The following is an 18,009-nucleotide window of genomic DNA, read 5'->3' as shown; positions in this document are numbered from 1 at the left end:
AAAACACCTAAGAATCATTTCAATGGTAAAGATGCCGACGATTCTGGTTAAAAGTCCGAAAGTCGGCTGATTTACTGAATTTCTCAGGTACAGACGGATGGAAGGATTTTGAAAAGACATAGAATTACATCCTCCCATAAGAATAAGTCAGGAACATGGTTAAGGTTATCTGGGGATGACATTTGTAACATTTCGTTGCATGATTTTATAATCGAAGAGAAACAGAAAGTCTGAAACTTTGTAAATCTACGTACATGGTTTTCTAGTTAGGCTATGACATCGATATGCTCGTTTTGTTATCAATTAATCTCCACAAAGGTAAGCATACCTACAAACACTATTCCACAAGAGATACGAATGTAACTTGTGATACCTAAGTGACTTTACAAATCTTACCTGTTAAACTACCATCTACCTGATTATTGAAACTGTGTCAGCCCGATATGAAAAGACATAGCCCTATCTTCTCCATGTAATATATCGGAATTTGTTGTCTTGTCGGGTTGCTCTAAGCCTTCAATAATCGGCCTGCTGATGAGTTGCAAAATATTTCCACTTCCAGACGAATGATCATGTCTTGGTTGATGCTTTCGATAGTAGAGTTGTGATGTCGGTTCAGCCGCAGCACTCACCAGAAAATTCCTTCTTCGATCGGACCTTTGATGATTCATTGTCGAAATAGCTTTGAACTGATTAAAGATAAATGACACCGCACGAGTGTCATTTAGTGATGAATCAGAGATCAAAGTATAAATTTGAAGCTGCTAGAGCAGTAATTTTATCAGGCAAGAGTGACCGTCTAAATGCAAAATCCACTTATGACAGATCTCAGAAACTTTGCATCACCGCAAGGAGACATTAACAGAATATCTATACACCAAATTATTTACGCAACTAGGTGAATTTCTTTGGTAAATTATTGCGCTTAAGAGAAAGTCCTGACTGTAGAAAACAAGAAATAATACCTGTACCGATAGCATAACTGTGTATATGCACTACAGTGGTCACTTATAAAGAACAGACACGAACAAACACTTATGACAAACATTGAACAAGAGAGCAGAACTGGATTAAGTGACTGTAGTCTCTGATTTAATTCTACACTGCGAATTTGAAGAGCCATAAGACTCACATCAGATGTGTAAGTAATCACTTGGTTTGGGCCAAAGAAACCTCGAACTACATGAGATCATATCGATAAAGCTTAAGAGGTCAAAAGGCTATAATACTAAATAAATCGTGAACTTCTAACTCTTGAATGAATTCAGGACCACTTACTTAAGATAAAAAAAACTGCAAAACATTTGATTTGAGGCGAAAGTGAAAAGAGAATGGTTAAAAAAAAGGGAAAGAAGAAAGTCTGGGTTTGGACATTGGACTTGTAAAACTGATTTTCAGAATGCACCTTAAAATGAGCCGATAGGCCGTGGCTCCAGGTTGTAAAATACGATGAATATTATTGCCAAATGCTTGGTTGAAGTCGAAAATGGATTTAAATTAATTAAAATTAAGAGATTTCGAGTTGTTTGGATCATTTGTGTTATCAATCTGCGTTTGTTTACACGACCGCGACCCACATACGGCAGGGGCACGCAGAGGATCGATAATGGAAATCGTTCAAAAGAGAGATAATATTCTCCGCGCGCAGAAAAATCGATATATCGAAAAAGTGGCGCGCGGAATTATTTTCTGGTGCAGCGCCGGAAAAAACAGTCGGCGAGCAGGAATCGATATATCGAGAATTCTGCGCGCGGAACAGATTTGGAGCGCCGCGCCGGAAAAAATAGTTTTGACACAAACGGCGAGCAGGAATCGATATATCGAAACTTCCGCGCGCGGAACAGATTTGGAGCGCCGCGCCGGAAAAAATAGTTTTGACACAAACGGCGCAAATATATCGAAAACCGGCGCGGAATCCGGAAATTCAGAGATTTTCATCGAAAACTGATTTTTTCTTTCCGCGCGCCGAAAAAAAATTCCGCGCGCCAGAAAAAATTCCGCGCGCGCAAGAAAAGGGTTTTGACACTAACGGCGTTCCATAGTGTATCTAGGCCTTTAGAGTGCAGCGTAAACCTCAAACCCCCTAACTCCGCAGTTGGGTTTGTTTACAATCGTGACGTCAAGAGGGTACGAGATGCGACCACCATTCTTTATCCGCCTTGTGCTTGGCCTTGATGAGTCAAGGCGGATAAAGAATGGTGGTCGCATTTCGATTTTGGCTGCCATCTTGAAGCGTTGTGACGTCAGGAGGGTACGGGTTTTGCCGTGCAATCCGAGGTTGAGTCGGCCCCCCCGGCCTCGGCCAGCCCATGTACCCGATGTACCCGATACCGTGTGACGTCCAGAGGGTACGAAATGCGACCACCATTCTTTATCCGCCTTGTTGATGAGTTGATTGTAAACAGCGTAATACGTGTAGCGTGTACTATTCGTGCTCTCTTCTTCAATTTGAATTGTACTGTAATAGATTCACTAGTACTTATTTCTAAGGTGTCCTATTATGTAATTTTTTATTTTCAAATTGCTGTTGAAGTTCCGAGAATGGCATCGCGCATTTGCCTAGGTGTACTGTCATTTTCGAAGAATCCACATAATGTCAACTTTTGTAGAGGTTAGTTCAAATTTCTCCTCTTATTAAGTACCTACGTGATTAGCTATTTTGACTTCAGCACTTTATTATGTGTACGAATAAGCAAATTTCGTCAACCTATCTAGTTTACACTTGTCTCTGGTTTACACGAACTTCTTGTTCAATAGTTATCAGTTGGATTGAGTAAAGGTTAAGTGTGCACCCTCAACTTCAAATCTGTTACCATGAACCCAACTGTCTTGTCCGTTTCAAATGTCAATGAGAGCTGTATGCCAAGCAATATCTCAGGTGATTCAAGTCATATCATTTTGCCTCTCGTCATTTTTTGAAGCTCGAGATCCATTCATTTTGAATGAGAATGTTTTTAACTTCAAAGAGTCCCGCACCTTCCTCATGAGAAGTCCTCCCCAGCCAAATTTGATGAAACTTGAATATTTCGCTCAGCTAGTCATTCTGATCAAAAGCTCTCATGAGCCCAAAGAGATCAAAGGTGATAAGACCACTCAGGCTGGTGATGAGCAAAGCCTCGGGTACAGGTGGTGGGGAAGCGGAGAGCGGTCAGAGTGGACCGGAAGGGAAAGGCATGAGCGGAGCCGCACAATGGTCCGGCCAGCGAAACCTCAATTTATACACATTAAAAGGCGAATATCTCGAAAACTGCACATGGGATCTCTTTTGGCCCGTGAGAGCCTTTGATCAGAGTGATGAGCTGAGCAACATATCCAAGTTTCATCAGATTTGATTGGGGGGATTTCCCACAAGGATGGTGCAGGGTTCTTTTGGACTCGCGCGTATTGCAGTCGGAAAACTTGCTACACGTTATACGATGTACCTTTTGGGATTAGCTCCCATCATTCCATGCTTACTACTTATTTATCAGAGGAAATGCTTAAAACTCGTCGTGAGACTTGAAGAACAAGCTGCACATAATCTTATCAGTTATGTCCCAATAAAGTGCCGCACTAACATAACATCTGGCAACAAGTTTTTTTACTTTTCCTGAAATTATGAGCACCTGACAATTGGAGGAAAGATGGAAAGCACCAAACCATGGAAGCCAATCCCAAAGTTCCCATTGTGTAGCAGAGACCAAAAAAAAGGACCATAGAGAAGAAGAAGGTGTTTGCATCTTTAGGATTGTTTACCTCATGACGTAGGTCGGTACAACATGGCGTTGATATTCCAGCAAAATTCGAAATTTGAAGCATGAACTATGGACCATAATGTCCGATAGGTATTTTTTTGCTTTAATCAACTCATGATATAATTTTTAGCACTTTATATGATTTTCCAAAACTACCTACACCATTTCCAAGAGAATCGAGGATAAAAATCATCCGTACTAATTTACGTCATAAAAAAAATTCTAAGATGCCCGAAATGCAATCACTTCCCCTTTTTTTTCTATGAATCCGTGCTACAATATTGGGGAACTGCCAAAAAAGTTTTCGTAATTGTTCTAAGTTCTAAGCTGGCAACTGAAGTTATTTTACCGTGAATCCATTGTACAACCTTAACGTTATTCTCATCAGGAATATTCACAATTCTTTCCTATTTTTTAAACAGCAATCTTGCCACTGATGTAGGATAATCAGTATCACTTGCAGGTATTTCTATTATATGTGACTAAAACAGAGTACCGGAAATCCTGTAACTGCTGCAGGTAGCACCTGTAACCTGAAATAACATTTACGTTCATCTAGCCAAATCCTCACCACTGACTGTTGTACGTCTAGCCTAATGGCTGTGTTTGTATGAATCCAGATGTTGAGTTTAAATAGCTTTATGGTTCCTGTAATGGGGCGTGGTTTAATCAATTAAGGAAAGCTAATGATTTTTTCCAAGGATCTCGGATTTACATTGATCATCTCTCACATGAACGGTGGCCTTATCAATCAAGGAAATACAGAATTTTGTACTTTACTTTACATGATTGCGAATTTCCTGCTCTATTTGAATTTTTTTGTTTTTTATTCTTTTTTTGGATAAAATTTTGTATGATTTTTCTTTGCCTTCCACAAATATTCTTCGAAAAATCCTCAGAGAAATGTCTGATTTTATCTAAGTATGTACTTACCACCTCTTGAAAGTAGAATCGGCTCTAAATTTTGAAACATTTCGGTCAGAGATACTGCTTTTATAGTTTTATCAGCTATACAGCAATGCTACGTAGGTATCTATGGTTCTTGTCCGCACATTATATAGATTTACTTCATTAGTTATGTATGGCACACATCAAATTTTTATGCCATATTTATGCACTTGACACTTAAAATGCAAGGAAGGAGTGTCAACACTTTCTCATTCCTTTTTGCTGTGTACCTACTTACTGCAAACTCGGATCCCTCCATATGAATTGTGTAACGTTGGGAAGGAACAACTTTCTCCTCCCATTTCCAACTTGTTTTCAAAAAAGTTGCCCAATATATTTTTTGGGAAGGTTCTACTGGGGCTCATAATATTTAAATGAACGGATTTTTTGCTAGTATTAAAGAAAAAGAAGTCTTAATTATTGAGGGTATATTAAATGTACGAGTAATCACCCTCCTCAGTGTAAACGGAGCGAAAAAAATCACAATTTCCAATCAAATCTTGCTGTATTCCTTTCAATTAGCCGGCAAGGGTTCCTAAGAGACAGTTGAGTATGTGATTCGTCTGTAATGTTACATTAAATAATTAGAGGGACTAACGTGACGTGAAATCCACGCATGTCAGTCACTCTGTAATTTTTTTCCCAAGTGATTTAGGATGGCCCTGTATATTTGTTACAGGACAGTGATAAAACTTTTGAAGATTTTTATCCCCCCCCATGGATCAATTTGAATTCCTCCATCATCAAAGTCAGTGAACATTCCTAAGCAGCTGCTCTCTCGTGAATTTGGATATTAGAGTTCTTTGTATTTGGTAAAATTAATAATTACTTAAAATAGGATTCAAAATTGAAATTAAGATAGATATTTTTGATGGAGATTGAAGAAGAGCAAGACATGAATGTACCTGTTAAGCAAAAAACCGAGAAGAAAGAAGATGAAGAACTTCTCCAAGCTATCCTTGAAGATGGTAATGAAGTTGACCTAGCAACTTGGGATCTGTGGGAAGTTATCCCCAGGGTCTTTCGATACCTGTCAAAAAGTCATGCCCAAAAAGATGAACATTTACACCTTCTAAGTGCAAGCGCATTAATCAAAATAGCTTCAGCCGCCAACCCTAAAGAATTCATTCTTATTCTCCTCTCCCAACTAGAAGAAGATTTTGATGATGCCAGATTTTGTACCTTACTGAGACCTTTACAGAGTGTTCTCTTCCGTTTGCCAGATGAAAATGGGAAATCATTTCACTGGTGTCTTACGTCTATTCATGATTGCTTAACAAAGCATTTATGTTTGCCAGGTGACTTTAATTTTGAAGATAGAGAAAAAGTACACCCAGAAAGTGATGAATATCAAATGATAATTTGTAAAGTCTATGAAGAGTTAATTTTCTTTTACCAGACAATTCAATATGAAATCTTGAAAATTGTGGATGTCCCAAAATCTAAGAAATTTGAACAAATTTTTGTAAGTCATCTAGTTAAAATTCTTGGAAGGCCATTAGTTCAGCTAAATTTTGAGGGCGAATCATCATCAAGCAGCCTTAAGAAGTCAGTAGAAAATTTGCTGAATTTAATCTTTTCTATGTCTGTTGATGTTATATCCTTTGTAAAGAAAACTGAACCTCTGACCAGTCACAAATTTAATTCGGAAAATTCTGATTGTATCCCTCTTTTAGCATCTGCCAATTTCTACTATCTAATTTTTTGCGAAAGGCTAGGTCCTATTGAAAAAATTCCCAAAGTTTACAGTACCAGTTATCTAAGATCTAATATTTTTCCTCTTGCGTCTGCTTTAATTTTGTGTGAAGACTCCCTGATCAGGAGGAAAGGCTTACTTTTAAGCAATTTCATGCTTGAAGAGCTCGATAGTTGTTTTTTCACTGAGAGTGTTGTATTAGAGCACTTCATGCAAGGCTTAACGACTTGCATAACTTATGAAAAAACAGAGGATAATAGGAAACTAAGTTTTACAGTTTTCAAGAATTACCTTTGTCAACTACGTCCTAAAGAAAAATATCTTGTATTTCTAAATCTCCATACAATCCTCACTAATTCGAGCATAAAAGCTTATGTCATAACTTGCATCAAAGATTCAGTGATTCAGTATTATCAGCACCCATTATTTAGAGGCAAGTGCCTATTTGATTTAGTCGATCTCTATTGTAAGCTACCTGCAGGGTCAAGAACTGATTTAATGGAGTTCGCTAATGAAACTATTGCTTCACTCAATTTCATTCGTTTTTTGATCATTCGAGATAGGAATAATAAGCTTGGTAGTCACAAGTACCTTAGAAAAATATATGAAATACTGCTGGACCCTTTAGCTGAAGCTTTGAAAACTTCTCGGGTCAACTGGCAATTAAAATTGAAAGAAATTGATGAAGGTATTTTAGAAGGCAACAAAGTGTCGATGACTGTTGGTGGGCAAAGATTACCAGATATGCCTAAAGAAGAACAGATAGGTATTGTCACTTCTGCATTTAATTGTATTGATCTTTTAGAAAGTCTCTCTAAGAGAGTGAATGAATGTTTTTTAGAAATATCTATAGAGTCCTAGATTTTTTATCATACTGTGAAATTTATGGTTCTTTTATTTCCCTGCTGGAAACACAAAAAAATGCGTTTTCAATTAAACATCATAAAGAAGAGAGCATTCTTCTATCTCATGGACTCAATTTTTATTTGAATGCATCAAATTCATAATATTTAAAGACTTTTATATGTTTTTTCAAGGAGAAGAGGCCCTGTTACCTCAGTTTTGTAGTAGCTAAGTGCTTCAATCATGGTGCGCACAGGTCACCGACTGCCATGCATAAGTCAAAGAAATGAATATAAATATATAAATAGGTGTGATGTTTTTACCTGAATTTGCTCCTAAATCTTGTATTCCTTGCCTGGTTTGTTAAATTACATGCTTTAGTTTTTTTAACAACAGAAAATGTTTTTTTAACTTTGAAATAGCAACCAATTTATTTCTAAAACACAGACTTTCTATTCTATCTAACAATTTATCCTTTTTTCTCCTATTTTTCATGAACTGGTATAAGATGATCCTCGTCAAAAGTAATCAACCGCAGCCATCTTTCTTACAAGATTGGTGGATTTGAAGTTCTGCTTTTCATTAATCCCCCCTCCCCTCATTCCCCTAAAACATACCTTCATATTGAGGGTTATCATACAATAGAGGTCAGATTTTACTCCAAAAGCAAAGCTTCCGGAAATGATAGTTTTTGCTTATTTCTGTGGCTGTAGCTCCAGTTATATAGAGCTGAAGACTTAATTACTAGAATTTTATCTCCTTTAAATATCGTGTGGCATTTTTGGTTTTGTTTTTTCTCATATCCCTTAAAGAAATGAAGAAAGGTCCAACAAATTAACATTTCAAGGAAAAAAGAAAGTATTTATTTTTTGTCAAAAATTTGCAAATCGTTTTTGACAAGTTGTAGAGGACATTATTCTGATCTCTGCAAAACAAATCCAGAGTCATCAGTAGCTCTTTCTGAACTGGAGCTCTAGCTGTTCCTGTACATGTCCACTATTTTACAAAATTTCAATACTAAGATCAATTTATGCAACCAGCGTAGGGATGCAATATGTCACAAAACTCGTTTTCAACTGTCAATTTCACGTTGAAACTTCAGGAATTTGCATACAAGTTTTTTAATTTCTTTAAAACCTCTGCAATGGACTCTGTATGCCATGAAACGCACAGAAATCGTCAAATATCAATTTTTAAATAAAAAGATATAGTGAGTCAAGTCCAAATTTTTCTTTGTGAACTATCGGGTAATTATTGCAAGTTACATTCACAGCCCGTAAAATATTATGGAAACATGGAAAATGAAATTTCACTTACCAGCAAAATGAAAATTCATGTGAAAGGAGGGGTGGCGAGTTCCGGGTTTTCCGGTGGATTTTTAATCCGGGATTTTTTTTGCTGTAATTCGTTACGTATGAGTGTCAAGAGAAAGCATGCCAAGTTTCAGGCCATATTCGGGGGGCGGGGGCCCCCCAAATTTTTAAGCGCAAAATCGGTTTTAATTTTGTAGCGCCGTCAATCTTGCTCGTATAAAGATGAATATCGGGTTCCGGGGGTAACATTTTGCGCTCCTTCCATTTCCGCCGTCAAAATTGGCATTTGGGCAAAACTGAGGGGGGTTTTACGCGTTTTTCTGCGTTTTTTACCAATTCTCTGCGGTTTCCATGCTCAAAGTCAGCATTTTTGAGCCAAACGACCACAGATTTGATTTCTACGCAAAAAAATACACAGGAATTACATGGCCAACCGACACTCAACCGTGGATTTCTCTAGGAAAAACTGACCCATAAGTATGTGTTCACTCACAATTTTTGAAAATAGCCATGTTTCGAGTACATACAGCCCAAGCTTGTAGCACTAACATTTTCACATGTGATACGCTCCAGGTCAACCCTGTTGATATTATCCGGGACTTGAAATGCTACCCGCTTGGGCGGAGGGTCGAATCCTCCACAGAAACGAATAAAAAAGGCTATAAAACTACGTTGCACGTAAATTGTTGCGAGAGGAATGTTATTATATCGGCACCTTTCACCTCCAACTTATGTAATTTTTTGCGTGTTTTCTTTTGCTGCCATCAAAATTGGCATCAAAGCAATTTTAAACGGTGTTTCTTGGGGGTTTTTCCATCATTTTTTCGCATTTTTTACCAGTTTTTTGCGGTCTTTTGCGGATTTCACGTTTGAAACCTCACCAAATAAACCAAACGACCACAGATTTTACTTTCAGAAGAAAAATTGCATAGGGATAAGTAGGTCAACTTACATATCAGCGGATTTTTCTAGATAAAAACTGACCCAAAAATACAGGGTGATCCCGACCATCCGTCCATTATCTTCTTCTCGAAAACGGTGAAAAATTGAGCTTCGGGACAAAAACTTTCGTAAGGTAAATCGACCCCAAAGAATCGAATGAAAATATTTTCAGCCCCCCAAAATGCCCGTGGGGGTGTTTTTGGAGCTGTGGAGGGCTGTAAGTCGAAAATTTCAAATGGCAAGGGTATGTTTTGACTTCAGATATGGATTCCACGTGCAACGTTACGTAGAATTGACATGGCGTACGGCCTGTTTGATCCATATTACTGATGAACCTCATCTCCCCATAAAAATCGTGTATTTTTGGAGAAAATAAGGGTAAAAAAAAAAAAAATATGAAGCAAAGAGGCCATGCGCCATATCAATTCTCAAGGGGATTTTGAGGGGGTGAAAATATTTTCATTCGATTCTTTGGGGTCGATTTACCTTACGAAAGTTTTTGTCCCGAAGCTCAATTTTTCACCGTTTTCGAGAAGAAGATAATGGACGGGTGGTCGGGATCACCCTGTATTTTTGGGTCAGTTTTTATCTAGAAAAATCCGCTGATATGTAAGTTGACCTACTTATCCCTATGCAATTTTTCTTCTGAAAGTAAAATCTGTGGTCGTTTGGTTTATTTGGTGAGGTTTCAAACGTGAAATCCGCAAAAGACCGCAAAAAACTGGTAAAAAATGCGAAAAAATGATGGAAAAAACCCCCAAGAAACACCGTTTAAAATTGCTTTGATGCCAATTTTGATGGCAGCAAAAGAAAACACGCAAAAAATTACATAAGTTGGAGGTGAAAGGTGCCGATATAATAACATTCCTCTCGCAACAATTTACGTGCAACGTAGTTTTATAGCCTTTTTTATTCGTTTCTGTGGAGGATTCGACCCTCCGCCCAAGCGGGTAGCATTTCAAGTCCCGGATAATATCAACAGGGTTGACCTGGAGCGTATCACATGTGAAAATGTTAGTGCTACAAGCTTGGGCTGTACGTACTCGAAACATGGCTATTTTCAAAAATTGTGAGTGAACACATACTTATGGGTCAGTTTTTCCTAGAGAAATCCACGGTTGAGTGTCGGTTGGCCATGTAATTCCTGTGTAATTTTTTGCGTAGAAATCAAATCTGTGGTCGTTCGGCTCAAAAATGCTGACTTTGAGCATGGAAACCGCAGAGAATTGGTAAAAAACGCAGAAAAACGCGTAAAACCCCCCTCAATTTTGCCCAAATGCCAATTTTGACGGCGGAAATGGAAGGAGCGCAAAATGTTACCCCCCGGAACCCGATTTTCATCTTCATACGAGCAAGATTGACGGCGCTACAAAATTAAAACCGATTTTGCGCTTAAAAATTTGGGGGGGCCCCGCCCCCGAATATGGCCTGAAACTTGGCATGTGACTGAAACTTGGCACTTGACACTCATACATAACGAATCACAGCAAGAAAAGTCCCGGATTAGGTTGGGCCGGAAACGTCCCAAATCGCCACCCCTCCTTTCGTTTTGCAAACCAGAACCACAAAAATTAATCATAGTTTGATAATATCACCTAATAAAAACAATTTCAAGTTGCTTGGCCAAAACGAATAAAGGGTAGAAATTAAACCAGATTCAACTCTTTCAGGACCAATCTTTTTTTATATATATATATATTTCTTCCTTTAATTTGAAGCGTCATGAAACATCTGTGGAATGATAAGATATGGTAAGATAACTAAATTTTTTAATTTATCATGGAATAGTCTAAAAAAATTCAGCAATTTTATTCCCAACAAATACTAAAACTCAGGAGTTGAGACGATTAACTATTGATATTTCTGTGAACAAATCATTTCAAATATTTTCATGGTCGAATTTCTCATATTGATACCCAACATTATTGTAGAATTGCGAAAGTCTGAAAGTTTTTGTAAGAGGAATTCAAAATTTTAAAATTATTAATGGTTGTAATGTGTTGTGCTATGAAGCCCCAATAAGTAAAATTATTGAGGTAAGGTCTATATAAGTAGGAAGTAATGTAAAATGATAGGATGACTGATAATATGAAATGATGATTTGTCAATTGTTTTGTCCTACTCATAGTTTTAAGTTGATACACCTGTGTATAATATGTAGTTTTACATGGATAGTAAGAGGCAGTAGCTCCGAGGTTATTCTAGACTCTTTTGAGTAAGTACATAATTATTTGCTCTTAATAATCCAAAATTTCATAACGTAGCTTCCAGAAACATGACTCTTAATCCATTATACATTATTAACTGTTCTAGGATCTTTTGTACTTTTCCAAAGAAATTCTAGTCAGGCTGTAGCACACAATGACTGTAGCCCTGGTGTGAAAGACCTTGTTGAATTACCCAAGTCAGAATCTTTTCAATCCAACACTGATGAGGAAATTCAGGAGAAAATTTTCAAAGCTGCTCTTCCTTTTGTAAATACGCATGGCTGGTCTAAAAGCGCTATCACAGCTGGTAAGTGATCTTTCATCTAGTTGATTTTTTCACCGTCATGTTTGCTCCATTTTGCCCCATTGTTACCTCAAGTTATTCTTTAGGTACATGTTCACTGTTGATCCACATGTTTCTGTCATTAGTAGTAAATTTAATACCAAAAATTTTTGTTCTCAATTCCACGTCTGCAAATCAGTGAATCAGCTTATGTGAAAAGTTAGAGAATTTTTATTATTTTGAGCAGAAAAACCGCATCAGACAGGGAGTTTTTTCCCACCCAGTCTGTAAACACCCTGATAAGTAGTTATAGGAACATTTCATCAACTTTGAATAATTTCATTTCTAGATTTCAAACTCTATTTACGGTTCTGTTTTAGGTGCTGAAGCTGTTGGTTATCCTGGCATAGTTCACGGTATGTTTCCTCGAGGAGGAGCAAACCTAGTTGAATATTTTTATAGTACCTGTAATAGGGAGTTGGCGCTTAAAATGAAGCTTGAGACTGAAGGAGCTGCTGCAGAAAATAAGTATGTTATCCATCCAGACTAATCTATGTTCAAAATTTTAAGTTTCAAAACAGTCAAACCATTTCTTGTAAATGTTTGGAATGACTATTACATTCTGTAGTCACTGGCCCATCATGGAAAGGCTAGAGTTATAGAAATAATGACTAAAAGTAAACCTCAATTTCTTAGTTCATGAAATTCCCCAATTTAAATGTCTAGGCTCAGTTACATTGGAGACAAGACAAACATTGATGTGTTCAACAAAAGCTTATTGTAAAATAGACCGTCATGCGTATGGGCCCTTTTTTCTTGTAAATATAAGGAATGGATTTCCTGGGCCAGTTCGTTTAGGCCATGAAAGGGTAATAGCACGAAACATGGTTGACATGATATTTTTGCATAGACCCTTTTCTCAGGAAGCTAATTTACTTTGCATGTTTTTCTATAATTTGTGATATCGATAGATTTAGTATCTGTATCATTTGATGTTTCCTTACATTAAAAAGCTCGTCAATGCACAAACAGTTAGCAGAAAAGAATTGATATTCTTACTTAGAAGTACACTCTATGAAAGGTAAGTTCTCTCTTTAATTTCAGAAAGAAGGACCCTCAAGTTTTTGTGGCTGAAGCAATCGAAGCTCGACTGCGAATGATAATCCCATACTTGCCTAAATGGCCTCAGGCCCTAGCAATTATGGCACTCCCACCAAATGCTCCTCACTCCATTCAAAATCTTATGATGTTAGCTGATGATATCTGCTATTACTCTGGTGATCGCTCTGTTGATGTAAGTATTAAAATAATGATGGCTAAACTTAGACCTTGTATCTCACAGTTGCAGACTTCCTATCATACTTTATTTTTTAACCTACATACATAAAAGCTGCTTTCATGGCGCTCATTTGTGTTCTGCAATACTCAGCCGCCAAAGTCCCCTATCCGCCCCAAGTCCTTCAGGGAGTTGGCACCCCCTCATTTCCTCTGCAACCCCCCTTTCGTGATGCCTTATTCGAAAGATAATAAAAACGAAAATTTTTGGCGCAAACCGCAGGTCAAAATGTTTATTTTTTACTAAATGGCAGCCGGTCAAAGTTCAAAATGGTGGAAATTTGGCATCTCCGTTTTTAATCGGCGGATTGGTCTGAAACTCAAAATCCTAGGATTTACGGGACGAAAGAAACGATTCTGGCATTAGTTTTCCAGAAATGTCAGTCCTTTTCAAAATGGCGGCTTAGAGCGGGAGGTGGATATTTAGGCTGCTTATCGTCGGATTTGCATGAGACTTGGTATCCGGGAGTATTTCGGCACGAGAACGAATCTTTCATTGGAAGTCTTGAAATTTTTAAAAACTTTAGAATGGCGGCAAAAATGCGAATAGCGATGGTGGATGCGGATTTTCCGTTATTTTTCCGCCACCATTTTGACGATATTCAGTGTTCCAAAAATTTAATGAAAATTAAGTTTTTTCGAGCCAAAAACCACCAGAGTATTGACTTTTGTGCAAATCCATCGGTAAACAGCCGTGATGTGGATTTTCCGTCATTTTTCGCAATTTAGATATATTAGATTATAAAATAATAGATATTTTTGATGCATTTAGACATTCCGTAAACGGTTCTGTCGTACAATTATTTTATCTCTGCTTTAGGTTACATGGTATGCAAAACGTCTTGGAGTTGGCAGTATTTACAAAGTGACAGAATTGTATTTTTTGCAAGATACATCCCCTGATTATCAGAATACTTGGCATTTTCTCAATCGCCGGATAGAGGATGCTGTCCAACTACACACTGTTTTGATGAAATCTGAGTCAGCCTCAACCTTAGCGAAGGATGTAGCAAATGTAACTTTCACAACTGTAAGTGAATCCTGTTTTACCTCCTCGATGTCAACGGATCACTCAACAGGGTCGAAATTTTGACATTTCAGCACACGGCTGATCCATTGAAAGATGTAAATGAAACTCATCAAGGAAGAAATACTCTAAAACCTTGACATTACAACGTTTATAGGATCAGTTAAAATCGTTGTTATTTCTAGGTAGCTGTGTAAACAAACACGACAAAGTCAACCAAATTGAAAGCTTTCTTATAATTTAGTGATAGTACTCAATCTTTTTGATCCACTTGAGCCAACTAAGACAGTAATTCTCAAGAAATGAACGCTATTGCAATACTAAATGAGATTTTCTGGGAGCAGAGAAATTTCAAGGAAATCAAAAAGAAGATATACAGTGCCATTACGAAAAGTATTTGAACCTATAGGAGTGAGATTTTATAGTTAGAAGAGAGATCTTAAAAAATTGTTAGGCCAACTGAAACGGACTTCTGGTCGAGATCTCATAGGATTTTGAGAAGAGAGCGTCACTGATATGCAGTCTCCTCGTCAAGTTGTTCAATCCCTAACTATTGATCCTTAGTATTCAGTTTCCTGATACCTACACTCAAACGAGGGTATGTATATAAAACTCTGCTGCAAAATCGATTTTCCTCAATACATATACAGGGTCCCAGGAGAAGGACAGGCTTTAAGTGCAATATCCCGTCAGGGTCAACATTTTTCAAAGCAGAATGAAAAGAGAAAATGCTCAATGCAAGGTATAGGTTTTTACTTTTGCTGTAAATGAATAGTCAAAATGAAGAACTACAAAATAATAAATTAAAAAAAAAACTCAGTTATAGTGTCTTTTTCTAATAAGTTGTACTGTTTTATAGGGAAACACCATAATATTGTTTGTAAACTAATTCTCTTGTATTGGTTCACAGGTACGAAATATGCTGGGCTTGAATTGGAACAGATAATCCTTCATTTGGCTTTTAGTCCCACTTTTACTCTCTGTATTTGTCGTGCATTTCGTCCATTATTTCACTCTACTGTTATTTGTGTTCTGTTTGTTGTTCAGAGTAGTAATCAGTTTTAGATACTGCTGTGTTGTTATCTTGTAAAATTTGTAAAGAAATATGAAAATAGAATTTGGGAAATTGATCGTAGAAAGATTATATTATTATGATTCACTTCTGACCTAGTTCAACTCAAAGTCTTGAAAAAATGAGGAACTGTTGAAAAAGTACACATCTAGCCTGGGATTTATTGTGTAAAATGTGTTACTTGAAGTGGTTATCCTAAGGGTAATACTAGAAGTGACTATGTCTGAATGCAGAAGGGCCTTAGTTTTGTAAATAAAATTCGTCAAGTACCTAGTTCAGTGGTTGGGAATAGTTCAAATTCAATCAACACAAAGGCAAATCATCTGAGAGATGTGATTATCCTCCAAAGTATGTAAATCACATTGACCAGCTTTAATTTTTGAGAGCAACTTTATTTGCAATTTGAGTATTATAATTGGACCACATTTTGCAATTTGGACCTATAGATTTTAGCCCGGTTTAAAAACAACGTATGTGCCATTAGTTTTCCTATGCACATAAGTGTTTTTCCAGAAGCCGCGCCGCCACGGGAGTTTCTTTAGATAAATACATGTAATAAACAAAATAATAATGGATAAATGCATGTACTTAATCACCAGTCATGTGATCGTTACGTATGAAGAATCAAGGGTCTTGAACTTTTCGGAATGAGCTCTACGAAGAACAGCCTCCAAATAGTTTTCTGTGATTTTAGGCAACAAAATATGGCAACACCGGCTATTTCTTGGGAGGAGGATGGAGGGAATTTTAATTCCATAAAGTTTTTTGAGGGCTACGTACATTTTCCGCCGAGGAATCTATTTCTGGTTTAAGATGAGTAGCCCTTTTTATGCCATTTTAAATAATGATGAAAAACAATAACATCCTATAAAGTTCGTTTTAACTGTGAGCGCAAGGTTTGCCATCGACGAAAGTTGACCAGAGTGACTATCTAACACCCTCAATGAACGTACTTGAAGGAAAATTTCCTCCTCCGATGATATATGATCGTTATGAAACAGTCGAATGCCAAGAAACCCGTAGGTATTTTCCGCCAAAATTAGCCTTCAGACTCATGTTTAGGCCAGCATTAGACCCCAAAATAGACCGAAAATGACCAAAGCATGATACATTACCCCTACGGCATTACCATTACGGCCCTTATCGAACCCCCTCCTTTGGCAAATCCCTTCAATATCAATAGTCCTTTACCGGTCTGCACCTTTAACTGGCAACCATATGTCGGTAGCCATTTTTGATTCGGAGGCTCAATTTTTTGTAGGAGTAAACATTTGATCTCCTATTCGAACTCCTTGCCCATAAAACTAAATTTTGAAAGTATTGCTTATCATAGCTGCGCTAAATTGGTGTTTCAGCCGTAAAACCGGTGGCCATTTTGGATGCCATATTTGATTTACGCATACATTAGCTCTAGGTATTTGGGACTATTGACTGGCACCGGACACGGATCGGGATTTCGGGAACTGAAAGCGAGCCACACGCTTCATATAGGTATTGTTCACATATTCCCGCCATAGAATAAAAAATAGCTCAGCTACAGTCAGAAAATAGTCAGCTAGTTATTATTATTCTATGTTCCCACGGAGCGCCCCAACTCCTGTGCCATCCGCTGTGCGCCACCACCGTCGTTTCGGTATCTGCACCCGGAATCTGATGCTGACAGCTCCCGTGTCCGGCACCGCGATATTGGGGATTTACCAGATAGAAATGCACATTTGAAGATTTATAGAACTCGTAATCGCAAGAAAATCCGGCAGGAACTGTCTGAAACTACCCAGAATCAGCGTTTGATTATTGACTTTCCGTTCCTTATGGGAAATCCCATGTAAATCGAACCGACCGAATCCCGGTTGGGGCACCAGGCCTAAAATCGTGATATATCTCGAAATGTGACGTAACATATATCGACGGTGAAACTACCAAACCACGTATCTCGGTTTGCGACGTCGCAGACTTCCTGTCATACTTTATTTTTTAAATGAAAAACTACTTAACGTCTAGTCTTGAAAATTTCTGTGATTTTTCCTCTTTGTGCGGAGAAAATTCTGTGAAAATTTCAAGGAATGATATTGATTTGGTCGACTTCAAAAAAATAAAATGCGAGCGTAGATTTTTAAACACCGCAAACGAGATACGTGGTTTGGTAGTTTCACCGTCGATATAAGCTCCGAGACCTCCTAAATTTGCTTATCTGGTAACGCTTAGTTTCAGCGTTCTACCGGGCTGATTTTCATGATTTTTGCGGCTATCAACAGGCAATTGTCTCTAGATGAGCCCGTTTTATTTAGATTTTGAAAAGATGATCCTGGTGTATACGTTTATATTACGTGGTAAAGTTGCGAATTCTCCCATTTAAACATTGTAATTTTTTATTTTTTGTCATAGTTCGTTTGAGCGTTCTGCTGGGCCGATTTCCATGATTTTTGCAGTTACCGACAGGTGATATCCTCAAATGAGCCCGCTGTAATCAGAATTTGAGAATAGGACCCAGATTTTTTTATATTAAGGGAGGCCAGAAAGCTTAGAAAGGGGGCAAAATTTGAAATTCCCGCCAATGAAAAATGGCGAGAATTTCAAATTTAGCGGAAAATTGAAGTAAACGGGAAATT

General features: G+C 37.7%; 2 protein-coding genes across 3 annotated transcripts; both read left to right on the top strand.

The window, feature by feature from the left end:
* The first annotated feature begins 2,387 nt into the window (after positions 1–2,387).
* Positions 2,388–15,467, top strand: Coq9 (ubiquinone biosynthesis protein COQ9, mitochondrial). Of its 2 annotated transcripts, none has more exons than XM_019055845.2 (6): positions 2,388–2,611; positions 11,790–11,990; positions 12,347–12,494; positions 13,071–13,260; positions 14,122–14,331; positions 15,239–15,467. In XM_019055845.2, the coding sequence occupies exons 1-6, from the start codon at positions 2,542–2,544 to the stop codon at positions 15,272–15,274; spliced, it is 855 nt and encodes a 284-aa protein (XP_018911390.1). In that variant the 5' UTR covers positions 2,388–2,541; the 3' UTR covers positions 15,275–15,467. The 2 variants fall into 2 exon arrangements, with proteins under 2 accessions (XP_018911390.1, XP_018911399.1); XM_019055854.2 differs by lacking the exon at positions 2,388–2,611 and adding an exon at positions 2,704–2,878.
* On the top strand, positions 5,501–7,663 carry LOC109040053 (glomulin). The gene has a single exon (XM_019055832.2). It carries the CDS (start codon positions 5,554–5,556, stop codon positions 7,237–7,239), a length of 1,686 nt encoding a protein of 561 aa, XP_018911377.2. The 5' UTR covers positions 5,501–5,553; the 3' UTR covers positions 7,240–7,663.
* Positions 15,468–18,009: the final 2,542 nt, after the last annotated feature.

The sequence above is a fragment of the Bemisia tabaci genome, chromosome 1 (genome assembly GCF_918797505.1).
Source record: "Bemisia tabaci chromosome 1, PGI_BMITA_v3".
In the NCBI taxonomy this organism is placed as follows: Eukaryota; Metazoa; Arthropoda; class Insecta; order Hemiptera; family Aleyrodidae; genus Bemisia; species Bemisia tabaci.
Note: the sequence above shows the minus strand (reverse complement) of the source record. Positions and strands in the feature narration are given on the sequence as shown.